This window comes from Aureobasidium namibiae, assembly GCF_000721765.1.
Source record: "Aureobasidium namibiae CBS 147.97 unplaced genomic scaffold scaffold_15, whole genome shotgun sequence".
Lineage (NCBI taxonomy): Eukaryota > Fungi > Ascomycota > Dothideomycetes > Dothideales > Saccotheciaceae > Aureobasidium > Aureobasidium namibiae.
This window is the reverse complement of record NW_013581194.1, coordinates 45,722-63,677: the sequence shown is the minus strand read 5'-3', so window position 1 is coordinate 63,677 and position 17,956 is coordinate 45,722. Positions and strand designations below refer to the sequence as shown.

The 17,956-nt window shown below is 51.9% G+C and overlaps 6 protein-coding genes across 6 annotated transcripts; 4 read left to right on the top strand and 2 right to left on the bottom strand.

Annotated features, from left to right (window-relative positions):
* Nucleotides 1–85: 85 nt before the first annotated feature.
* On the top strand, nucleotides 86–826 carry M436DRAFT_52868 (eukaryotic translation initiation factor 5A-2; the record flags this gene model as incomplete). The annotated part of the gene is made up of 4 exons (XM_013569366.1): nucleotides 86–106; nucleotides 241–510; nucleotides 568–700; nucleotides 756–826. 4 exons carry the CDS (start codon nucleotides 86–88, stop codon nucleotides 824–826), a joined length of 495 nt encoding a protein of 164 aa, XP_013424820.1.
* An 804-nt stretch (nucleotides 827–1,630) lies between these two features.
* On the top strand, nucleotides 1,631–3,380 carry M436DRAFT_74930 (uncharacterized protein; the record flags this gene model as incomplete). The annotated part of the gene is made up of 4 exons (XM_013569490.1): nucleotides 1,631–1,726; nucleotides 1,790–1,883; nucleotides 1,929–2,038; nucleotides 2,091–3,380. 4 exons carry the CDS (start codon nucleotides 1,631–1,633, stop codon nucleotides 3,378–3,380), a joined length of 1,590 nt encoding a protein of 529 aa, XP_013424944.1.
* A 2,753-nt stretch (nucleotides 3,381–6,133) lies between these two features.
* On the top strand, nucleotides 6,134–7,659 carry M436DRAFT_9690 (uncharacterized protein; the record flags this gene model as incomplete). The annotated part of the gene is made up of 2 exons (XM_013569303.1): nucleotides 6,134–7,579; nucleotides 7,636–7,659. Coding segments are annotated over 2 exons (1,470 nt in total), but the record flags the coding sequence as incomplete, so codon positions are not given.
* Nucleotides 7,660–8,595: 936 nt separating this feature from the next.
* Nucleotides 8,596–10,261, bottom strand: M436DRAFT_52805 (FAD/NAD(P)-binding domain-containing protein; the record flags this gene model as incomplete). Its single annotated transcript, XM_013569357.1, has 3 exons — nucleotides 8,596–8,745; nucleotides 8,806–9,067; nucleotides 9,126–10,261. 3 exons carry the CDS (start codon nucleotides 10,259–10,261, stop codon nucleotides 8,596–8,598), a joined length of 1,548 nt encoding a protein of 515 aa, XP_013424811.1.
* Nucleotides 10,262–11,511: 1,250 nt separating this feature from the next.
* Nucleotides 11,512–13,578, bottom strand: M436DRAFT_17690 (uncharacterized protein; the record flags this gene model as incomplete). The annotated part of the gene is made up of 3 exons (XM_013569315.1): nucleotides 11,512–11,890; nucleotides 11,940–12,291; nucleotides 12,348–13,578. Coding segments are annotated over 3 exons (1,962 nt in total), but the record flags the coding sequence as incomplete, so codon positions are not given.
* A 1,263-nt stretch (nucleotides 13,579–14,841) lies between these two features.
* On the top strand, nucleotides 14,842–17,755 carry M436DRAFT_52771 (RNI-like protein; the record flags this gene model as incomplete). Its single annotated transcript, XM_013569354.1, has 2 exons — nucleotides 14,842–17,292; nucleotides 17,369–17,755. 2 exons carry the CDS (start codon nucleotides 14,842–14,844, stop codon nucleotides 17,753–17,755), a joined length of 2,838 nt encoding a protein of 945 aa, XP_013424808.1.
* Nucleotides 17,756–17,956: the final 201 nt, after the last annotated feature.

Sequence of the window (17,956 nt, the reverse complement as noted above, 5' to 3'; positions counted from 1 at the left end):
CTTTTCTTCATCCTTTCGCCATCTCTATCACCACACTCCCATCTCCCACCCATCACCACCCCACTACCACCACAACACCGTCAAAATGGCCGACAACGACGCCCAGGTACGTCAGCTCTCGCCCGAAGCTCTGCTGTCCTGCGCGGTTCTTCAGACACGACCCCGCGCCGCGACAACAAAGCCGACACGCCCAATTCCCGCCGTCCGCTTGCTCAACATGCTGACCACCCCGTCCTGCAGCACGAGCAGCACACCTTCGAGTCCACCGATGCCGGTGCCTCCACCACCTACCCCATGCAGTGTTCTGCCCTGAGAAAGAACGGCCACGTCGTCATCAAGGGCCGTCCCTGCAAGATCGTCGACATGTCGACTTCCAAGACCGGCAAGCACGGTCACGCCAAGGTCCACTTGGTCGCCATTGACATCTTCACCGGCAAGAAGCTCGAGGATCTGTCTCCCTCCACCCACAACATGGACGTCCCTAACGTCTCCCGCCGCGAGTACCAGCTCGTGAGTTCCTGCCTCGACATCTGCCCCCACTACTCCTCATACTGACTCTTGTGCCAGCTCGACATCACTGACGACGGTTTCCTCTCCCTCATGCTTGACGACGGTTCCACCAAGGACGACGTCAAGGTCCCCGACAACGAGATCGGTGAGCGCATCAACAAGCTCTTCAACGAGGAGCAGAAGGATACCAGTAAGTTATTCCGCTGCTATCACCACCTGTCTCCAGTAGCTGACCACCTGTTCAGACGTCATCATTCTTACTGCCATGGGTGAGGAGTGCGCCATTGAGGCCAAGGAGGCTCCCAAGTCCGGTTAAACGATTTGCACATCCAACATATCGAGACAGCGCTTTCCTCGCGCTGCTTCGGCGCCACACGAGCATTGTAACTCTACCGCCCAGCACAGTGGATGTCTGGTCGTGCTTGCCCTCCGCTGCTGCTGCAAGCTTTTTGTTCGATCTCGACGGCATCTAGCCGCATGTTTTTTCTTTACGACCCCCTTCTTTCCCACGGGCGAGTTGACGTGCGTGTCTAGACAATAAAATGTCACGAAGCGATGGTTTTCAAACAAAAATCTACTCAATGCAAATCAATTTCCGAACAAATCATATCAGTGCACGTGCGTCATGTATCAGCTAGAAACTGTCTCTTAGCAATCTATAAAGTTGTAGACCTGAATCTCGACCGACGAGCGGATCTTCCATCAAGGTAAATGTTTCTTATAGAGCTTTGTTGTTCGTTATTACCCACAATTGTTGAGCTATTGGCTGGAGTCCAGCAGCCCGACAGGGTGTCACCTGAAGCTGGGTATGTGCTGCCCAATATCTGTCGTTGTCGCGTGTCTGTCTAGCAAATCGACCAGGAAGATGTCCTTGAGCACTTATGTGGATTGTCTAAGGCTGAGAAGAGGTGTTCTCGATTAAGGGTGATGTTCTCAAAGTGATGTTGTAGTCTTGGTGCCTGCCTGTTGCGGCAAGAAATTCTGACAGCCAAATACAAGCAAGCTTTGCGTCCGCCTTTCTCACACTTGAACATCGGCCAAGTCAACGGATGTTCGTATCATCTTATACCATGATATAATGATCATCGAGAAAACACACAATTCTCATCCACCTGGATAAATGGAGTTCGAGTGCGAGGCGGGGTGTGGTTCGTCATCATTCCAGGTCGGAGATGATGGATTCACGTACTGCTCGGAAGGACATCGTCAGTGGACGGTGAGTCTTCCGATTCTCCATAATGTTTGAATATGTATCGAACATATCTGACGGTTAGTTCAGCGAGGCACACAAGTAGCCGAGGATACAGACGGCGTGCCACAATTTGGTAAAAAAGCACGAAGGGCGAGAGATGTCGAAGAAAACGTCGAAACTGGTAAGTTTTCATTCATTTGCTAAATACAATTGCTGAGTCCTCCAGCTTTGACTGGTAAAAAGGCTTTCGAACACTACTTGCTGTGTTTCCAACTCGTCCTATGGAAACAGGTACATTGGCTGATCAATACAAAACACCTCCCGAATGAGCTGGAAGTAAGCCATGACTTGTGTCTTGTCAGGACGCGCCGGTACTGACCTCATATAGACAGTGGTACGTGACATCTGGGCTCTCCGTCTACAGAGCCTCCAATCAAGAGTCAGCTATGAATCAGAGAGCGAGGCCGAACAGAGTTCACAGTTCTACAGTTCTCAATCTGAGGCTGAGAGGACCGACGACACAGCACAAAAGCGCAAGGCGAGGAAGAGCAAAAACGATGCTATCCCCAAACTTGTCGATGCCCTGAGCATCTGTTACATTGGCAGCTTACTGCTCAGACTGCCGGTCACCGTTGGCGACTTGTATGAATGGGCAGCCAGCGGTGATCTGATCTACTACAGAGCTGTCAGAGCCCTGTCCGAGTCGATGAAACTACGTCTGCCGTTCAATTATCACAGGATCTTGGATCCACAAGAGATATTGAGTCCCGGTGCAGTGCAACAGGCTGTCCTCGAGAATATCACAGCTTTCGATCGTGCCTTTGGCATGGCGACGCCACCTATAAATCACGTCCTTATCCTGTACCGATGGATCAGAGCTCTCGCACTCCCGTTGGAGATATATTCGGCGACTTTGCGTCTAGCGAAATTTCTTGACCTCGTATTCGTCTATGACATTCAGGCGAAACGCGCCTCGAGGTACCGTATACTCCAATACGCCGAAGCTCGACTGATGGCCGCACTTGTCATTGCGACAAAGCTGCTGTTTCCCTTGGACAATGTGAAACGCTACCCAAAGAACCCAACTGAGCTTTCAGCACTTAGCATGGACTGGTCAAACTGGAGTAAGGCACGAGCGGAGTACAACGACACCACCAAATCGAAAACTCCACTAGGTTACCAAGAAGCCATGCAAGTTCAAGAAAAGGACATACTCGACATGTCTGACGAGAAACTCGACGATTATATGGATTGGTATGGCTCGGTCTTTGCAGAAGAGACTGTGCGCGAGAAGGGAAGAATAGGTAAAGAGGCCGAGTTTCGCAGAGCATTGCATCGCCTGTTTCCTATCGAACGTACCACACAGAGTGTACACGACGCTATGGATGTAGACAGAGATGGAGAGACGGTGCCTGGAGACGAGCGGCTGAGGAAAGTTCAGAGCAGTCTTAGACCCGCACGGGTCAAGGCGGATGTCAAATCCACCGAGCCTAGTGTGAAGCGCCCGGGCAACAGCTACAAGCGATATCGAAGTGTTGCAGAACTTGAGGGCTACGCGAGAGAGTTCTATGAGGAGGCTGCTGATCTGGTTGCACTGCCTGTAGGCTCACTAGTGAAGTGCGTCTTTTTCCTGGAGAGGAGGTTGGAAAGATGGGAGAGCAATGAGAGAAAAAAGTAGGCAAGTGGTGTCAAGCAGGCTCATTCAGACAAATCGACGCGTGTGCTCCAACGATGAACTGGCTGAAGGCTTGTTCTGCCGTGTAAGCAGATTTATGTCAAGAAATACATACAGCAATGTACAGCACATTTACCGAAGAGAACCCTTCCACTTGACAGAGTGTTATCATCGAGCCTCTATGATCCCATCAACCATTCGGAAGACACTGTTCGTCTCAATAGCTGTGAATCCGCATGAGTGTAGCCGTGAGAGGTAAGTAGAGCCTTTAGCACATAGGCCTGCCGTCAGTTCTCACGCTTCGCTTCCACAGAATCACCTTCACGAAATAGCACACGCTCATGAGGTTGTTGGGTCATTTATTGGAACTCCAATTACCAATTTTATTTCTCTTGTGAGCAAACCGGACAACAAAGTGTTCGAAGTGAGGATGCAGGCAGGCCGTCAGAAAAGGCTTGGCATGATGCTCGGTAGATCGGGACCGGATTAACGTCGGACCACCCACGAGCGCAAATTCGCCCTTGGCTGGAGGACTTTGACGAAACTACGCTTCTCGTCACGTAGGTATTGTATTCAGCACACGAAGACCGTCACCAGTAAGTGCTATACAGAGCTTAATGCTGTCGCATGTTGAACGTCGCTAACATGAATTTGTGTCACAGTGCAGATGTAAGCCCTCCGAAAGCCAGCACCGCGACCGCGCACCGCAACGCACACCGGACTCCCACTGACAGTAATCGCCATGCAGCTTCGTCAAGACCCTTACGGGCAAGACCATCACCCTTGAGGTCGAGTCCTCCGACACCATCGACAACGTCAAGTCCAAGATCCAGGACAAGGAGGGCATTCCCCCAGACCAACAGCGCCTGATCTTCGCCGGAAAGCAGCTTGAGGATGGCCGCACCCTTTCCGACTACAACATCCAGAAGGAGTCGACTCTTCACCTTGTCCTCCGTCTCCGTGGTGGTATCATTGAGCCTTCGCTCAAGGCCCTCGCCTCCAAGTACAACTGCGAGAAGATGATCTGCCGCAAGTGCTACGTAAGTCGCCACGCTCCCACCCTCAATCCCGGACACACGCGACACACCTGGCAAGAGAAGAAGACATGCAGAAGAACCACGATGCGACGGACGAACAAGATGATGATGATGAAGAATATTTCTGACATGGCGCTCCTCTTTACAGGCTCGTCTTCCCCCTCGTGCCACCAACTGCCGCAAGAAGAAGTGCGGTCACACCAACCAGCTCCGCCCCAAGAAGAAGCTGAAGTAAACTACTCGCCCCACTGCTGTCTTGGCTGTTGTGCTTCGTTACCTCAAGGGACTAGGCGTTTGGGGAGGAGGGATCTATCACGGCGTCTCAACCAGATGCTCGAACCGCGAGTAGTGGTAGCTGAGAAATGTCATCACTCTCCCGCGTTGACGTCCGAATGCAAGAAAGAAAAAAGTCATGCCCCCCATCTCTCGTCCTCGATCATTGTGATATGAGTGACGTTTCTACCTCGTGTCGATTTTTTCGAAATCTTGTTCACCGTCCCGGCTCTTCTCATCGGTGTTCGGTCGCGACCCCTCGACATGCCTGCATCAGTCGTCCAGGTCTAACAAAGAGAACCAAACTTGTGAAGTGCACTTGAAGAGCGACCTGACACAACGAACATCTAATCATGTCACTCTAGACGAACGTGCAGAACCCTGCAAAAACAGCAGAAAGGTAGCTTCAAATCTAACACCATTTTCACTACCAGCATCTCGTGAACATTTTTTGATATCGGTTTCGTTGTTTCCCTAACAACACCTGCCTTGACTTGGCAGCATCAAATTGCTTTGACATTCGCTCAGTCAAAAGTCTAGAGATACTTGCAGATTTGCTAAGTCAGTTGAAACATGATGGACCTGAATAGATGATGTTTTGACAAGCAATTGATTTGTACGGTTGTGCTTTGTGATATCAATCGAAACAGGTTACCGATCAACGTCTTGCTGTCGTGGTGACTGGAATGCTCGATCTAGATATGCAATTTGCTTCGGCATAAGAATGTATCAGGACCAGAGACAGGGTTATGCTGAGCAGAGGCGGCATAGCTGCCTTGAAAACCAAGGCACGAGACAGACGTGGTTTTGTCGTCATTTGATGGATGGATCGGTGCAGAAGTGGCTGGGCTGTTAGGGTTTATGAATCGAGGTACATTATGGTTAAATGTTTAACCATGCACAACGGTTAGTGCAGACTTGATTTACTGGCTATTCATGCACCATTCTGTGCCTCTGACAAGATGTTGGAGACTTGAGTTTTACTCTGGATCAAGAGTGAATCGATTGCAGGTACTCACCAAGGAAGAAGAGCAAACAACAGGGCAGAAAAGAAAGTCATAAAGTCGTACCTGCCGAGTATTGGTGGAGTCTATGGGAAGCTTTGGCAGTCGCGAAACGCGCTCGCGTTCCCATTCCCTCTCAGCAAGGCCTTCCTCCTCTCTGCACCTCTGAACACGACCACGACCACGACCACTCTCTTTTTCAATCAATTGCCCATTGCCCTCTCTTGATACCCAGTATTATTAATCCGCCGTCTGATCGAGCATTCGACAATTCACTCACCGTCTTGTCCTCGATATAATACGGTTCTGACACGCGTGAGCAGAGAACGGGCATCTCACGCGTGTGCAGAGCAGAACAAAGAGTCAAGTCCTCATCATGGACTCGATCTCTCATGCAAACAAGGTAATCCCTTCGACCGAGAAGCCTGATCCCGTCAGAAGGCCCTCGCTGCTACCGGCGTTCGAGCCATTGTCGTCGTCCCCCGGTGGTCTCCCAAGAGCATTGAAACGCAAATTCAAACAAGATGAAGACGACACGCGCAACTTCTACCCTACTCCCATGCCAACCTCTGCCACCGGTATCCTCTCGTCATCGCCAAATCGACGCGTCCCTGGCCTGCAACGTACCGCGTCTTATTCATCGCTCTCCGAAAGGGCTCCCTTGGGCGCCGTCCCCACTGTCAAACTACCCTTGAATGGAGATGCTCTGCTCATGGGCCGCTCGAGTAACTCTTCCGACTATCAGCTGTCAGCCAACCGCCTGATTTCGCGCGTCCACGTCAAAGCCACGTACAATGCACCCGACGGTCCGCGTCTTCTTGGCGAGATGGTCGTCCAGTGTCTAGGGTGGAACGGAGCAAAGGTCCACTACCAGGGATCTGTCGTTGAGTTGGCGAAGGGCGAAAGCTTCGTGTCACAAAAGCCCGGCTCTCAGATCATGATTGATGTTCAGGAAACGCGTGTCTTGCTCGCATGGCCGCAGGAAGAGAAGCAGTGTCCCTGGGACGTCGAGTCGTCGGTCAGCAGAGAGAACAGTGCCGCACCTGAGAGGATCGCCTCCAGCCCTCCTCCCGTCCTACCCAGACTTCGCTCGCCAGAATCACCCTCGCCCAACCAACACGACACCGTCAACGACACTTTTTCAGAGACGTTCATTGCCGATCCCTTCGACCTCCCTAGCAGTCCTGGCCCCGTACACGTCTACGAAGACAACGAGCCTGCCGAAGCTGATGATCTGCCTGCCTCGTCGACCCCCATGCCCGCAACCAGGCTCTCTCCCGAACCTGTCGACCGCTCAACACCCACCCCTACCAAGGCCAGCGTACAGCAGTCCATGACCACAAACCCCTCTGATGCCCCCGAGGAAGCGCTTGAGAACGACGAAGAGAACGATCCTATTGTTCACTCTTTCGGTCCATACGGCGACAATCTCCTCTCACGCTTCGAGTCGTTCAAGTCGACTTGCAAAGAGGAGGAACGTCCACGCATTCCCCTCAAGATCACTCTCAAGGCCACTAATCAGCTGCGTACCGATACCCAGACCTCCCAAGCCATTCGCAACCTCTCGCCTGTCAAGAACCACATCATCAACCAATTGGCCTTCACGCGCATCCATTCGTTGCCCATCTCGGCCATCTACAACAACCTTCCAGCCGAGATGAAGGGTGGCCGCAGCTTTGGCGAGAAGGCTTTGTCTTCGGAAGAGCTCAAAGACCTTATGGATAGAATCCCTTGTGTCGGCGAGATTGCTCGCTCTGGCAAGGATGCCGCTGGTAAAGCTCTGGAAGATGAGTTCTACTATGTGCCCGAGATGGACACCGACGAGCATCGACGCGCTGCCGTGAGCATCGCCAAACCCCCTCTTAGATCGACCCGCAAACAACATAAGGTAAGTGCCATTCCTAAACCTCATCGACTGCATGTGCTGACTGTTTTTTTTTCTAGCAATACTACTGGAAGAAGCCTCGTGTCTGAGCTTGTGTTAATAATTCGTTTCTTTCATGGTGCAAACTCTGCCACCACGCAACACTCCCTTGCTGCCAGTTTGTTTTTGCTCTTCACCGATACCAAGCCCTATTACACAGGGCGTCGCTTTTCTGTTGCTTTGCAAAGTACACCTCGGATGTGTCTTCGCTACGCCTTTTGCTCTATCTTTCTTTTCTCTTCTATTGACGGGGTCTCCGATGAAAGCGAAGGAATGAGAATTGGGATTTATTACTAACGATTGAAAAGAAGGAGGATATGGGTGTTTGTGTTGTGTCTTTTGCTCTATTTAGTTTGCGATACTCGTTTCTTGTCTTTTTTTTTGGCGAAACAAATTGTAGTGTAGAACTAGCGACTCAAGGGCGAGAGGTGTTTCTCACGAAATATGAAAGTTTGTCCTTTCTAATCATGCTTTGTTTGCCGTGTATAATGAGTGAGGACGTATAGGCCCAGACCTATCTGTATCTCGAACACCTGGCTGTCTCCTTCCCAGATGCTACACATCTTGCTGCTCTTCACGGTATTGTCTGCTCAGAGGGTCAATGTTAGCCGCGGAGAGGTACAAGGTGGGATGAATATACTCTCTAAGAACTAATGCTCAAATGATAGGGAAAACAGCTCATCTCGGTTTCTGGCTGGGCAACCCTGGTCAGCATCTAATTGAGCCGTCAACGAGCCATCCTTTCTTGATGAGATATCCTACGACTTGTACCATGGACATGGCTACCAGAGCATCTATAATGCTCAGTGATAGCTTGTGTGGCTGGACTATACGTACCGTAGGTGCATATTAAGATGACTGGGAAAAGTTCGCTCGCTTTCGGCGGTAATATGAGTCGTCGTGACCCGGCACGACTTGAAAATAAAAGATGGTGGAAAGAGCAAACTCGATATCAAGAACGATATGTTTGTATTGGAAAGCTAGTAGGTATGCGTCTTGTGATCAGCCGGCCTGCCGAGTCCATTTCTGATCTTATCCTCTTTTTCGACCACGTTCAGAGGCAGCCCGATACCTACACCGGTAAACACAAAGATGGCCCACTTCCATCTGAACGGATTGATGGTCACGCACTGTAGATAGAGTCAGCCTTGTGATCGTCACCGAGAAGTCGAAAGAGTGGAGTGACTTACAAAGAAGAACCACCACAACAATTCGCTGTAGGTGAAAAAGTCGAATGCGCCAGTCGGGGCACGAGCTTTGAACCATCTGGTCATATCGACCCAGAATTGCATCCAATACGTTGATGGCCTGGTGAGTGGATCGAGGAGGAACATGAGCAGGATACGGGTGTAGATGCCGATGTGGAAGTTTCCCACAGTGCCAATGCCGCCAACGTAGGTGCAGTTGTTGGCACAGATGGATTTGTGCTGCGGAGGGAAAGTCTGGAGATACCTACAGCAGCAGAGTCAGTCTATAGTATAAAGAAGTGGAGGTGAACAATACAACATACCAGTTGGGCGCAGAGTAGGGCTCGGCGAAACACTCTTCGGGTAAGAAGCTCAGACTAGGACGCTTGTATCCTGTTGCCATGATGATGACTTCACCTTCTTCCACCTTCTCATATCCAGGACCATTCTTAGGAACGCCTTGTTGGCGGCGGTTGAATCTGATGCCGTTCTCTTCCACTTCTAGGATATCGCCTCGTAGCCATTCAGCATTGCCAGATCGAATCTGCTCCAAGACGTCATTGTTGACCATAGGCGTCTCTTCGAACAGACCAGCCGATCCAGGTGGAGGTGAAATATCTGCGAGATCACGGTAAAAGAACTTGCGTAGCAGTCTCTCCGGAATCCACGAGAAGACAGTCTCCTGTCCGAAGACGTTGAAGGAGAGTAGCATGTCTATAACAGGGTTGCGCGGGATGATCCACTTCTCAGATCGCGAGAGGATCTTCGCCTTCTTAGCCTTTGCTTTTGTGGTAAACTCCATGGCCTCAATGGCACTTGCGCCTCCACCTATGATGAGGACAGTTTTGTCTTTGACGTCCTTGCCGTCAAGCTCACTCGAGTGATAGATTTGACCCTTGAATTTCTCTTGCCCGGGGATGTGTGGCATTTTGGGATCACCACAACTGCCGACCGCGGCGATGATTCCATCGTACCTCTCGTCTGAGTTGTTGTTGATGATCCATCGGCCTTTGTCGTCTTCTTCAACCGAGTTGACTTTGTGCTCGAATGTCGTCTTTTCTTCTAGATTGTATGTCTTCCAGACCTTTTCGATCTGCTCAACGATTTCTTTGCGATTAGGGTAGCCTTTATTCCAGAATACGGTTGGGAAGAAGCGGTACATGACCGAGTGAATCTGGAGACCGGACGTGTTGTTGACTTTTGCCCAGATCCCTCCCAGGTGTTCACGAGGACCTGCCTCGAAGATGTGGACGTCAAAGCCATTACCGACACAGTGTGCTGCAGCAGAGACACCTGTAAGTCCTGCTCCCACGATAGCGATACGAGGTCTTCGTAGTGTCTTTCCAGGAGGTGGAGGGTCTGGCGCGAGAATCTTGGCGAGGACCATTTGATAGATTCGAAACCATATCAAGACAAACTTGTTGAAGGCAGCGGCTGCTGTGTCGATTGGGCCTGCCATGATGGATAATATCTCTTGACAGAACAACGAAGCAGGTTCTCTTGGGTAGCTGCAAGAGAAGGAGCGATTGATGTTTGTTGAGGAAGCACGAATTGTAAACAATCACATGCAAATTGACGTCACCGGAGTACACGTGTAGCGTCTTTTGGTCCACCTCTCTTCGTCCTACGTTCGGATCCGAGAATCAAGTCTGAATGCTGCCTTGAGAACTACGGTGTCAAGACCAACCACGGCTAGATGTGTGACCTGCCGATGACCAATTCTCTCTGCCAAAGGTCGCGGCCGTGGGGAGGTACAATGTCTTCTCCGGGCTCTGCACACCCGTAGCCTGGAAGCAGGTAAACCCCAAATAGAAAATAGGCCAATGATCAGTATATTTGTTGAGAGATGTCGATCTGACAGTGCTCGGCGACATTGTTACCCCGCCAATAAGCTCAATGACAGGGGTGTTCGTAGCTTTGCTTTGCTTCTAGCGCCAGCACTGCTCCTATCATAAGTGGACTCTATAAACTATCTCACGACTTGGCGGTTTTGGTATAATCGTAGACTTGAGGCAGAGAGGATCTTGGATGCACAAAAAGCATAGCTCTCGAACAAGCCGCCACATTCAGGCAATTTAGAGGAGGCGATGCAAGTTTGAATGTTCAAAACCAACCACCACTGCTGATATTACCATTGCCCCAATTACCAGACCAGTTCACAGATTGTCCAGCGGTGGCGTTCAGTACCGCTGCATTGTCCTCGAGCCCGAATTGACGTACAAGCTGATCCCAGTTCTGCCAGTCTATATCTGCTGCAGGGTCGAATGGTGAGAATGCAGGTGGCGTCGTGTTGCTGTTGTCAATGTTACTAAAGTTCATATTGACGTCGCTGGTGGGTGTTTGTTGATTCATTGTTTGGAAATTTTGGGATGCTGTCGCCTGAGGAGACGGCCCTTGGTAAGGAGCACCGCCGAACGAGCCAAAGTCCCGACGCGAAGGATTATTCGCAGGTGCATGCGTGGAGATAGTAGTCGGGTCCATGCTTCTTGTCGTCTCCGGCGCCAAGAGCGAGATATCCATTGGATCGTCGCTGAGAACCACGGATGCTATACTCTTTGGCGAGTTCATGAGCTCTGTCGAATCCAGAGGTTGAGTGCCATATGCGGCTGGACGCATGAACCGGGACAACTGCGCAGCGCTCAACGGTGCTCTGACCATCCGAGGTTGAGGGATGACTGGAGACATCCCTGGTGGTGTTGCTTGCCTGATCGCTTGTTCTTTTCGGATGGCTTGCGCTCTCGCCATTCGAGCTTTGGCAAGAAGCTTCATCAATGGTTTCCACAGATGTCCGCTACGTGATTCCTCCTTGTTAGATGCTTCTTTCCAGCTGGACCGTATACATTTTTCAACCGAAGACCACGCTCGATTGACCAGGTCACCACTCGTGCGATTACAAAGCTCGCCAAGCAGAAATGCTAGTGCGTGCCATTGTATGTACGTTTTGAAGAGCCAGCTCCACTTTTCTGTACGAGACTCAGTCTCCATCAGCAACGCATACTCGACGTTTTCCAGACTCGTGATGAACAACTTCTCCCGGGTTTCCTCGGAGAGACTTTTGCCGCCATCTTTCCTCTGATGAGGATGATAGCTGTGGTACTGTTAGTTGGGTGGTTTGCTGCTCTCTCAAAAATACTTACATCATCAGCCACATCTTGCTCATCATCAGTCGAGCAACTGTAGCAGTGACCCAATACAACGGGATCGACATGTCCACATGCCGGAGGTATCGTTCTTCAAGTCTTTTGTGGCATTCGTTGATCCATCGCTCCTTGTCCTCGAGCGTAACTGAAGCAAAGAAGTCACCGCACTGTCTAGGCTCACCAGGCGGGATATAGTTAAGCCGACGGAAAGTGTTAGCAACTTCGAACCGAATGAGGCAGAACGACATGTCTGTACAGCCTTGCCGCTCGTCAGGCAATCTGGTCATTGCAGGATACAGATCTTCATCGTTGATATTGAGTGGCATTTTGGTGTCAAACGCTTGTTCAGCTAATAGGAAAATAAGCACTTGAAGCCTGTTGTGGGGAATAGAAATGTGAACTTACTGATGGTAGGATCGCTTCCATGATCTTCTGAAGCTCGTACGTCCAGAATACATATCTGCCACCACAGGCGTCTTCGCATCTCGATCTCGAATGGTGGAAGATTGAAATGCAACCCGTCGCGATGCACACCAAGAGTCTGAGCGATTCGGACGACGAGACCAGTCAATGTCCAGATGACACGGGCATCGTTGTTTCTGCGCAAGCATATCAAGTAAATCACGATTGCTTGCACTACCATCATTTCCTCAGTGGTGAGGAAGTTTGCCCTTGCAAGCGCTTGCTCGACACCAAACCGGTAGCGTGACAAAAGCAAGCCTTTTTCCTCACCCAACTTGTTGAGGCATTCGTCCTCGGAAAGACTCGTGATAGTACCATAGTAGATGGCAAACAGTAATGCCTCGAAACTTTTAGATAGATTTGCAAGGTGAGAGGCGGACGCCAGAACGGTGGGCTCAATGGTAGGAATATGGAGGACTTTGACAAGAGGATCCACACGTTCCCTGTAGATATTCCAATACGCTTCGATCTGGCCAGCGATAGGATGCAGAGACAAGAGGTCGACATTTTGCGAGCTGAAACTAAAGATCCAGGCATGGTGCTGATCAGGCTGGGACTGGACAGGGGACGGGTCGTCGGCTTCATCATCGGTGTTCTGGTTCAATATGCCCTTGAGGTCCTCAACCTCGTTGCTGAGGTTGGCCCAAAAGGAGTTGTTCACGTATCTTGAGCGACCTTCGTTGATGACCAGACGACCAAATCTGGTCTCAAACTTGGCACTCCGAGACTCGTCCATGTGCTTGTTCTTTGCTGCCCATCGCTCATGCTCATCCTCGTTCCCATGTTTGTTGGAGTGTGTAGGGTCGGGTGGATTGGGACATGTCCGAGCTGTAGGTAGTGTTATTTCAGAGAGCTCTGGGGGACCGGCTTCTTCGGGGGAATCAGGCGGTGGATCAGGGAAGGAATCAGGATTCGTGATATCTACACCGAGACCTTTGACAACACCCTCGAGACGGCGCAGTCTATCGAGCAGTTCGGCATCTCGCGAGTCGCTGACTTTGCGAGGTTTACGTGGGGCTCTTCCTGGAGTAGGAAAGACACACTCGATGTGAGCGCGAGCGCAGTTTGAACAGGGGTGGAGTTTGTCGCATTTGACCTTGCGCTTCCGGCAGGTTACGCATGAACGCGGATTTAGAAGGCGGCCATGGACATCCCGTAGCGGTGCCGGAGCCGAGGGTATGGATGACGACGACGACGACTGAGCCGAAGGCAGCGCAGGCGGTCGCAACGATGGGTGGGCCAAGGCAGAAGGCAGATGGGATTGGCCGGGCAACAAGATCGAGTTTGGCTGCGTCGGAGAGGGAGGCGAGGGCTTTGACATGGTGCAAGCAGGTGATGGTTCAGAGATTCGAATCAAGCCCACGGAGCAAGCACCAAAGACCGAAGACCCCGACACAACAGAATCCACTCGATTGCCCAAAAGCTCGACTGGCGCGGGGTGGCACACGCCCGAGCGTTTACTGTCTGCTGCAGCACCCTGCTTGCAAGCTCCAGACCCCGAGTCAGTCACTCGAGGCTCCTGGACACACTTCTCGCAAATACGAGGAGCCTTGTCTACTTGGCATGGCTCCACATTCGCCGCCTTGTTCCCGCTGGCCTAAGGCGTTGCGTTCTTTCGCTGCAGCAGAGAAGTGGGAAGAAGAAGTCGCGGAAAGTTTCAAGACTGAAACCGCACCGTGCACCGCATGCCTGCCGGAACTAACAATGACTCGCGCAACCATTACAAGACAGCAGCGGACAGACAGCCCTGGCCGCCGGCGGGAAGTCACTCGTACCGTTCCGCGCCGTTCTTCCTTTTTCCCATGACGCCTCCTTATCGATTGCCCGCAAGCAGTTCGGTGCGAGGTAAGGTGCAAGAGTGCTGTTCGAAGAAGAAGGGGCATGTCGAAGCTGGGGGGCATGGTACCGAAAGAATGGTCGCAAGGTGCATTGCGCTAGACGTCCAAGGCGGTGAGAACAGAAGCTCTGGAAAGATGATGACGACCTGGCGTTTGAAGCTACTAGCACGCGCTACCCTAGAGCATACCGTAACAGAAAGCGACCGGAGTTCAAAGCCTGTCTGTCCTCTTTGCGCGGCATCGTCTTGGACGATCCCTTGTGCAAGACTCGTGAAGGCCAAACGACGGACGACTAGCTACTAGGATCGATATCGGGCTGAGCCTTGAGCACTGCGCACGATTGAGTGAGAGAGCTGAATCAGAAGAATTGGTTGCTTGTTTCAACGCTGCTCCATCCGCAACAGCTGCCACAGTCCCTGTGCTACACCGCCGTCATCCCCGCCGACCGTGCCCGTGCGCCGTCGAGCTCTCTCGTTTTCTTCCCACACGCGTACCAAAGTAATTGCTGCAGTGTATCGTGTACTACGTCGAGCACGCGTGCCCGTCTCCTGCTTCGCTCCCCTCTCGTCGTCGCCCAGTGCAAGTGCCTGGCCTGAACAATGCGTCGGCACCCACCTGCGTCCGCCCTGCCATCCAACGATCCCCTATCTCTGCTCCGCGCATACGACCACGAGTCCAATCCCAGTCGCCCAGTCCGCTCCTCGCCGCTGACCGCCTCGACCATCCATGGCCTGCCGCTCGAGCTGACCGACCGTCTGCGCTCCTTTCCACTCTTTGCCTCGGCCCCAGACTCATTCCTTGCCGCCATTGGCAAGTTTCTGCGCCCACAGCTCTTCCAGCCACATGAATACATTTTGACCGAAGGCGATGACGCCAAAGCCATGTACTGGTTGGTCCGCGGTTCCCTGAGAGTCACCTCAAGAGATGGAGAAAGCACATATGCCGAGCTCAAGCCTGGTGCCTTCTTTGGCGAGATTGGCATCTTGATGGACATCCCACGCACCGCTACCGTCATTGCCCAGTTGCGCTCGCTCGTCCTGAAGCTGAACCAGGAGGACCTGCATAAGGTCCTCCCAGCTTTCCCCACCGTCGAGCGAGCCATACGCGATGAGGCTACCGAACGACTGTCCATCCTCGAACGTATGAAGAAGGAACGCGTTACGCTGCCCGCGACTTCAGGTTTGCGCAAGCGGTCGCGTGACTTCATCGAACGTGATGTCGACATGCAAGATGTAGGGCCCCAGGACGATAGCAACAAGCGTCGCAAATCTCCTAGTCCCAGTCTTGCAGAGGCTGCCGCCAACAGTGTTTTGGGAAACGCAAACTTGACTGTCCGTCAGATCCTGCAGGAGCTGCCCTTGTTTGCAGGACTACCTGCCGAGGTATTGCATTTCCTTGGTGTCAATGCCCAGCCTTGCTCTTTTGGCCCCTTCACAGACATAGTTACTCAAGGCTCGCAAGGCCGAGACGTCTTCTTCCTAGTACGCGGCGAAGTCGAGGTCGTGACCGAGACCCCTGGGAACAAAATCAACGAGATGACGGGGAAGCCGTTACCTGTGCAGCGTGTGCGAGCTCGTCTCAAGCCTGGCCAGTACTTTGGTGAAGTCACCAGTCTCTCTCTTGCACCCAAGAGAACAGCCACGGTTCGCTCTATCAACGGCGTTGAATGTCTGCGAATCACTGGTCAAGTCCTAGACGAGCTTTGGAGAAACTGGTCGTCAAGTTTGCGCCAACAGGTCGAGCAAGAGGCCAAGCGGCGACTAAAGGAGGTTGAGGATACAGATATCGTCCTGCCGGACGCTCCGTCCGCCATCGATGCCCTCTCGGCGTTGCCGCCGGAAGATCAATGGAAAAAGAGCGTGCCTACAGTCACTTTCAGTAACACTGAAGCTGAAAGCCCCATCACACGAGACATGTCTCCTGTTGCCGCTGAACCCATGGATCCTGATCCTTTCTTCAGCATCGATATCGACAGCGTGCGTGCTAAGTCAAGGAGGAGCTCACTCGCGCCTCCATCCCCAGAACCCGTCATGCACGACACCGCCCTTCGCCAACCATCACCTCCTTCCGCAGGTCGTGCGCTTCCATCCTCTCCTCTAAAGCCAAGGTCTTCCGTATCCTCCAGATCTCCTGCATCCGACACTAGGCGCCCAATCAGTCGACGCCCTAGCGTGTTCGGCAGACCATCTAGCCGATCGGGGAGAGGTCCTCTCCCAGACTCGGTGCTTTCTATGGTCTTCCAATACTTGGATTTACTCGATCTTATGCGTCTGAGATTGGTCTCCCCTCATTGGACCCGGCTCTTGACAACGAGTCCAGACATCCTCCACGACCTAGATTTGTCACGATACAATCGTCGCGTTACAGATTACGTCTTGAAAGAGGCCATCTGTCCCTTTGTAGGATCTCGCGCGCGTCATGTCAACATTAACAATTGCTTCCACGTGACCGATGATGGCTTCGCCGCGCTTGTGGAGTGTTGCGGCGAAAGCGTCCTTAGTTGGCGGATGCGTAGTGTTTGGGACGTGACGGGACAGAGTATCCTGGATCTTGTAAATCGCGCAAAGCGTTTAGAGGATATTGATCTGAGCAACTGCCGAAAGGTTGGCGACAACCTGTTAGCACGAATTATAGGCTGGATCGTGCCGCAACCGCCGCCTGGACATGCAGCACCTCTACTGCCACCAGTAGCTTCTTCGTCTCGTCGTCCAGCGTTGAAGCGTAACACAAGCAGTGCAGTGGTCCCACAAGCAGATCAACCCGCTCCGGGTACAGTAGTGGGAGCCCCAGGACTGAAGCGCTTGACACTGAGCTACTGCAAACACGTACAAGATAGGAGTATGGCGCATATAGCTGCACACGCAGCGAATCGACTCGAAAGCATTGATCTAACGCGCTGCACCTCGGTCACGGACCAAGGTTTTCAACATTGGGGACTTTATAACTTCCAACGGTTGCGCAAGCTCGTCCTGGCCGATTGTACGTATCTAACCGACCAGGCGATTGTGGGTATCGCGAACGCTGCGAGAGGGCTCAAAGAGTTGGATCTGGTATGTTCAAAAGTGCATCGTAACGATGCAACAACTTTGGGTCGAATTTTTACATGACTAACACATATTTTTGCAGTCCTTCTGCTGTGCACTCTCTGATACAGCGACTGAGGTCCTCTCGTTGGGCTTAACGCATCTCACACATCTTGATTTGGCCTTCTGTGGCTCGGCCGTCTCGGACTCAAGTCTTCGTTGCATCGGCCTGCATCTTCTGGAGCTGGAATACTTATCAGTCCGCGGCTGTGTACGAGTCACTGGTCAGGGTGTAGAGAGCGTTGTAGATGGATGTCCTCATCTCTCACTCTTCGATGTCAGCCAGTGCAAGAATCTTCTTCCATGGCTGCGATCTGGCGGTGTGCAAGCAGTTAGACAGCGAGGCTGCAAGGCCAGGTTTGAAGTCGTGGCCGATGGGTCATGGCGTGGCAGTGGAGAAGCATATAAGGGGTTGCATTGCTCTATTTAAGGCGCTGATATATCGAAGCATTTCTGGGAAAGGATGTTGGGGGAATGTTTTTGGGTGTGATTGATATTCTATCTGTAATGCGTTCTAGCGATTCATAGCAAAGGAAACTTTTTACCATCTCATACCACCTCTGGAAGAAACTCCGACAGAGTTCTGCGTTCCTGAAAATAGAGGTTCCAACTTCCAAGCCCGGTGGATGAG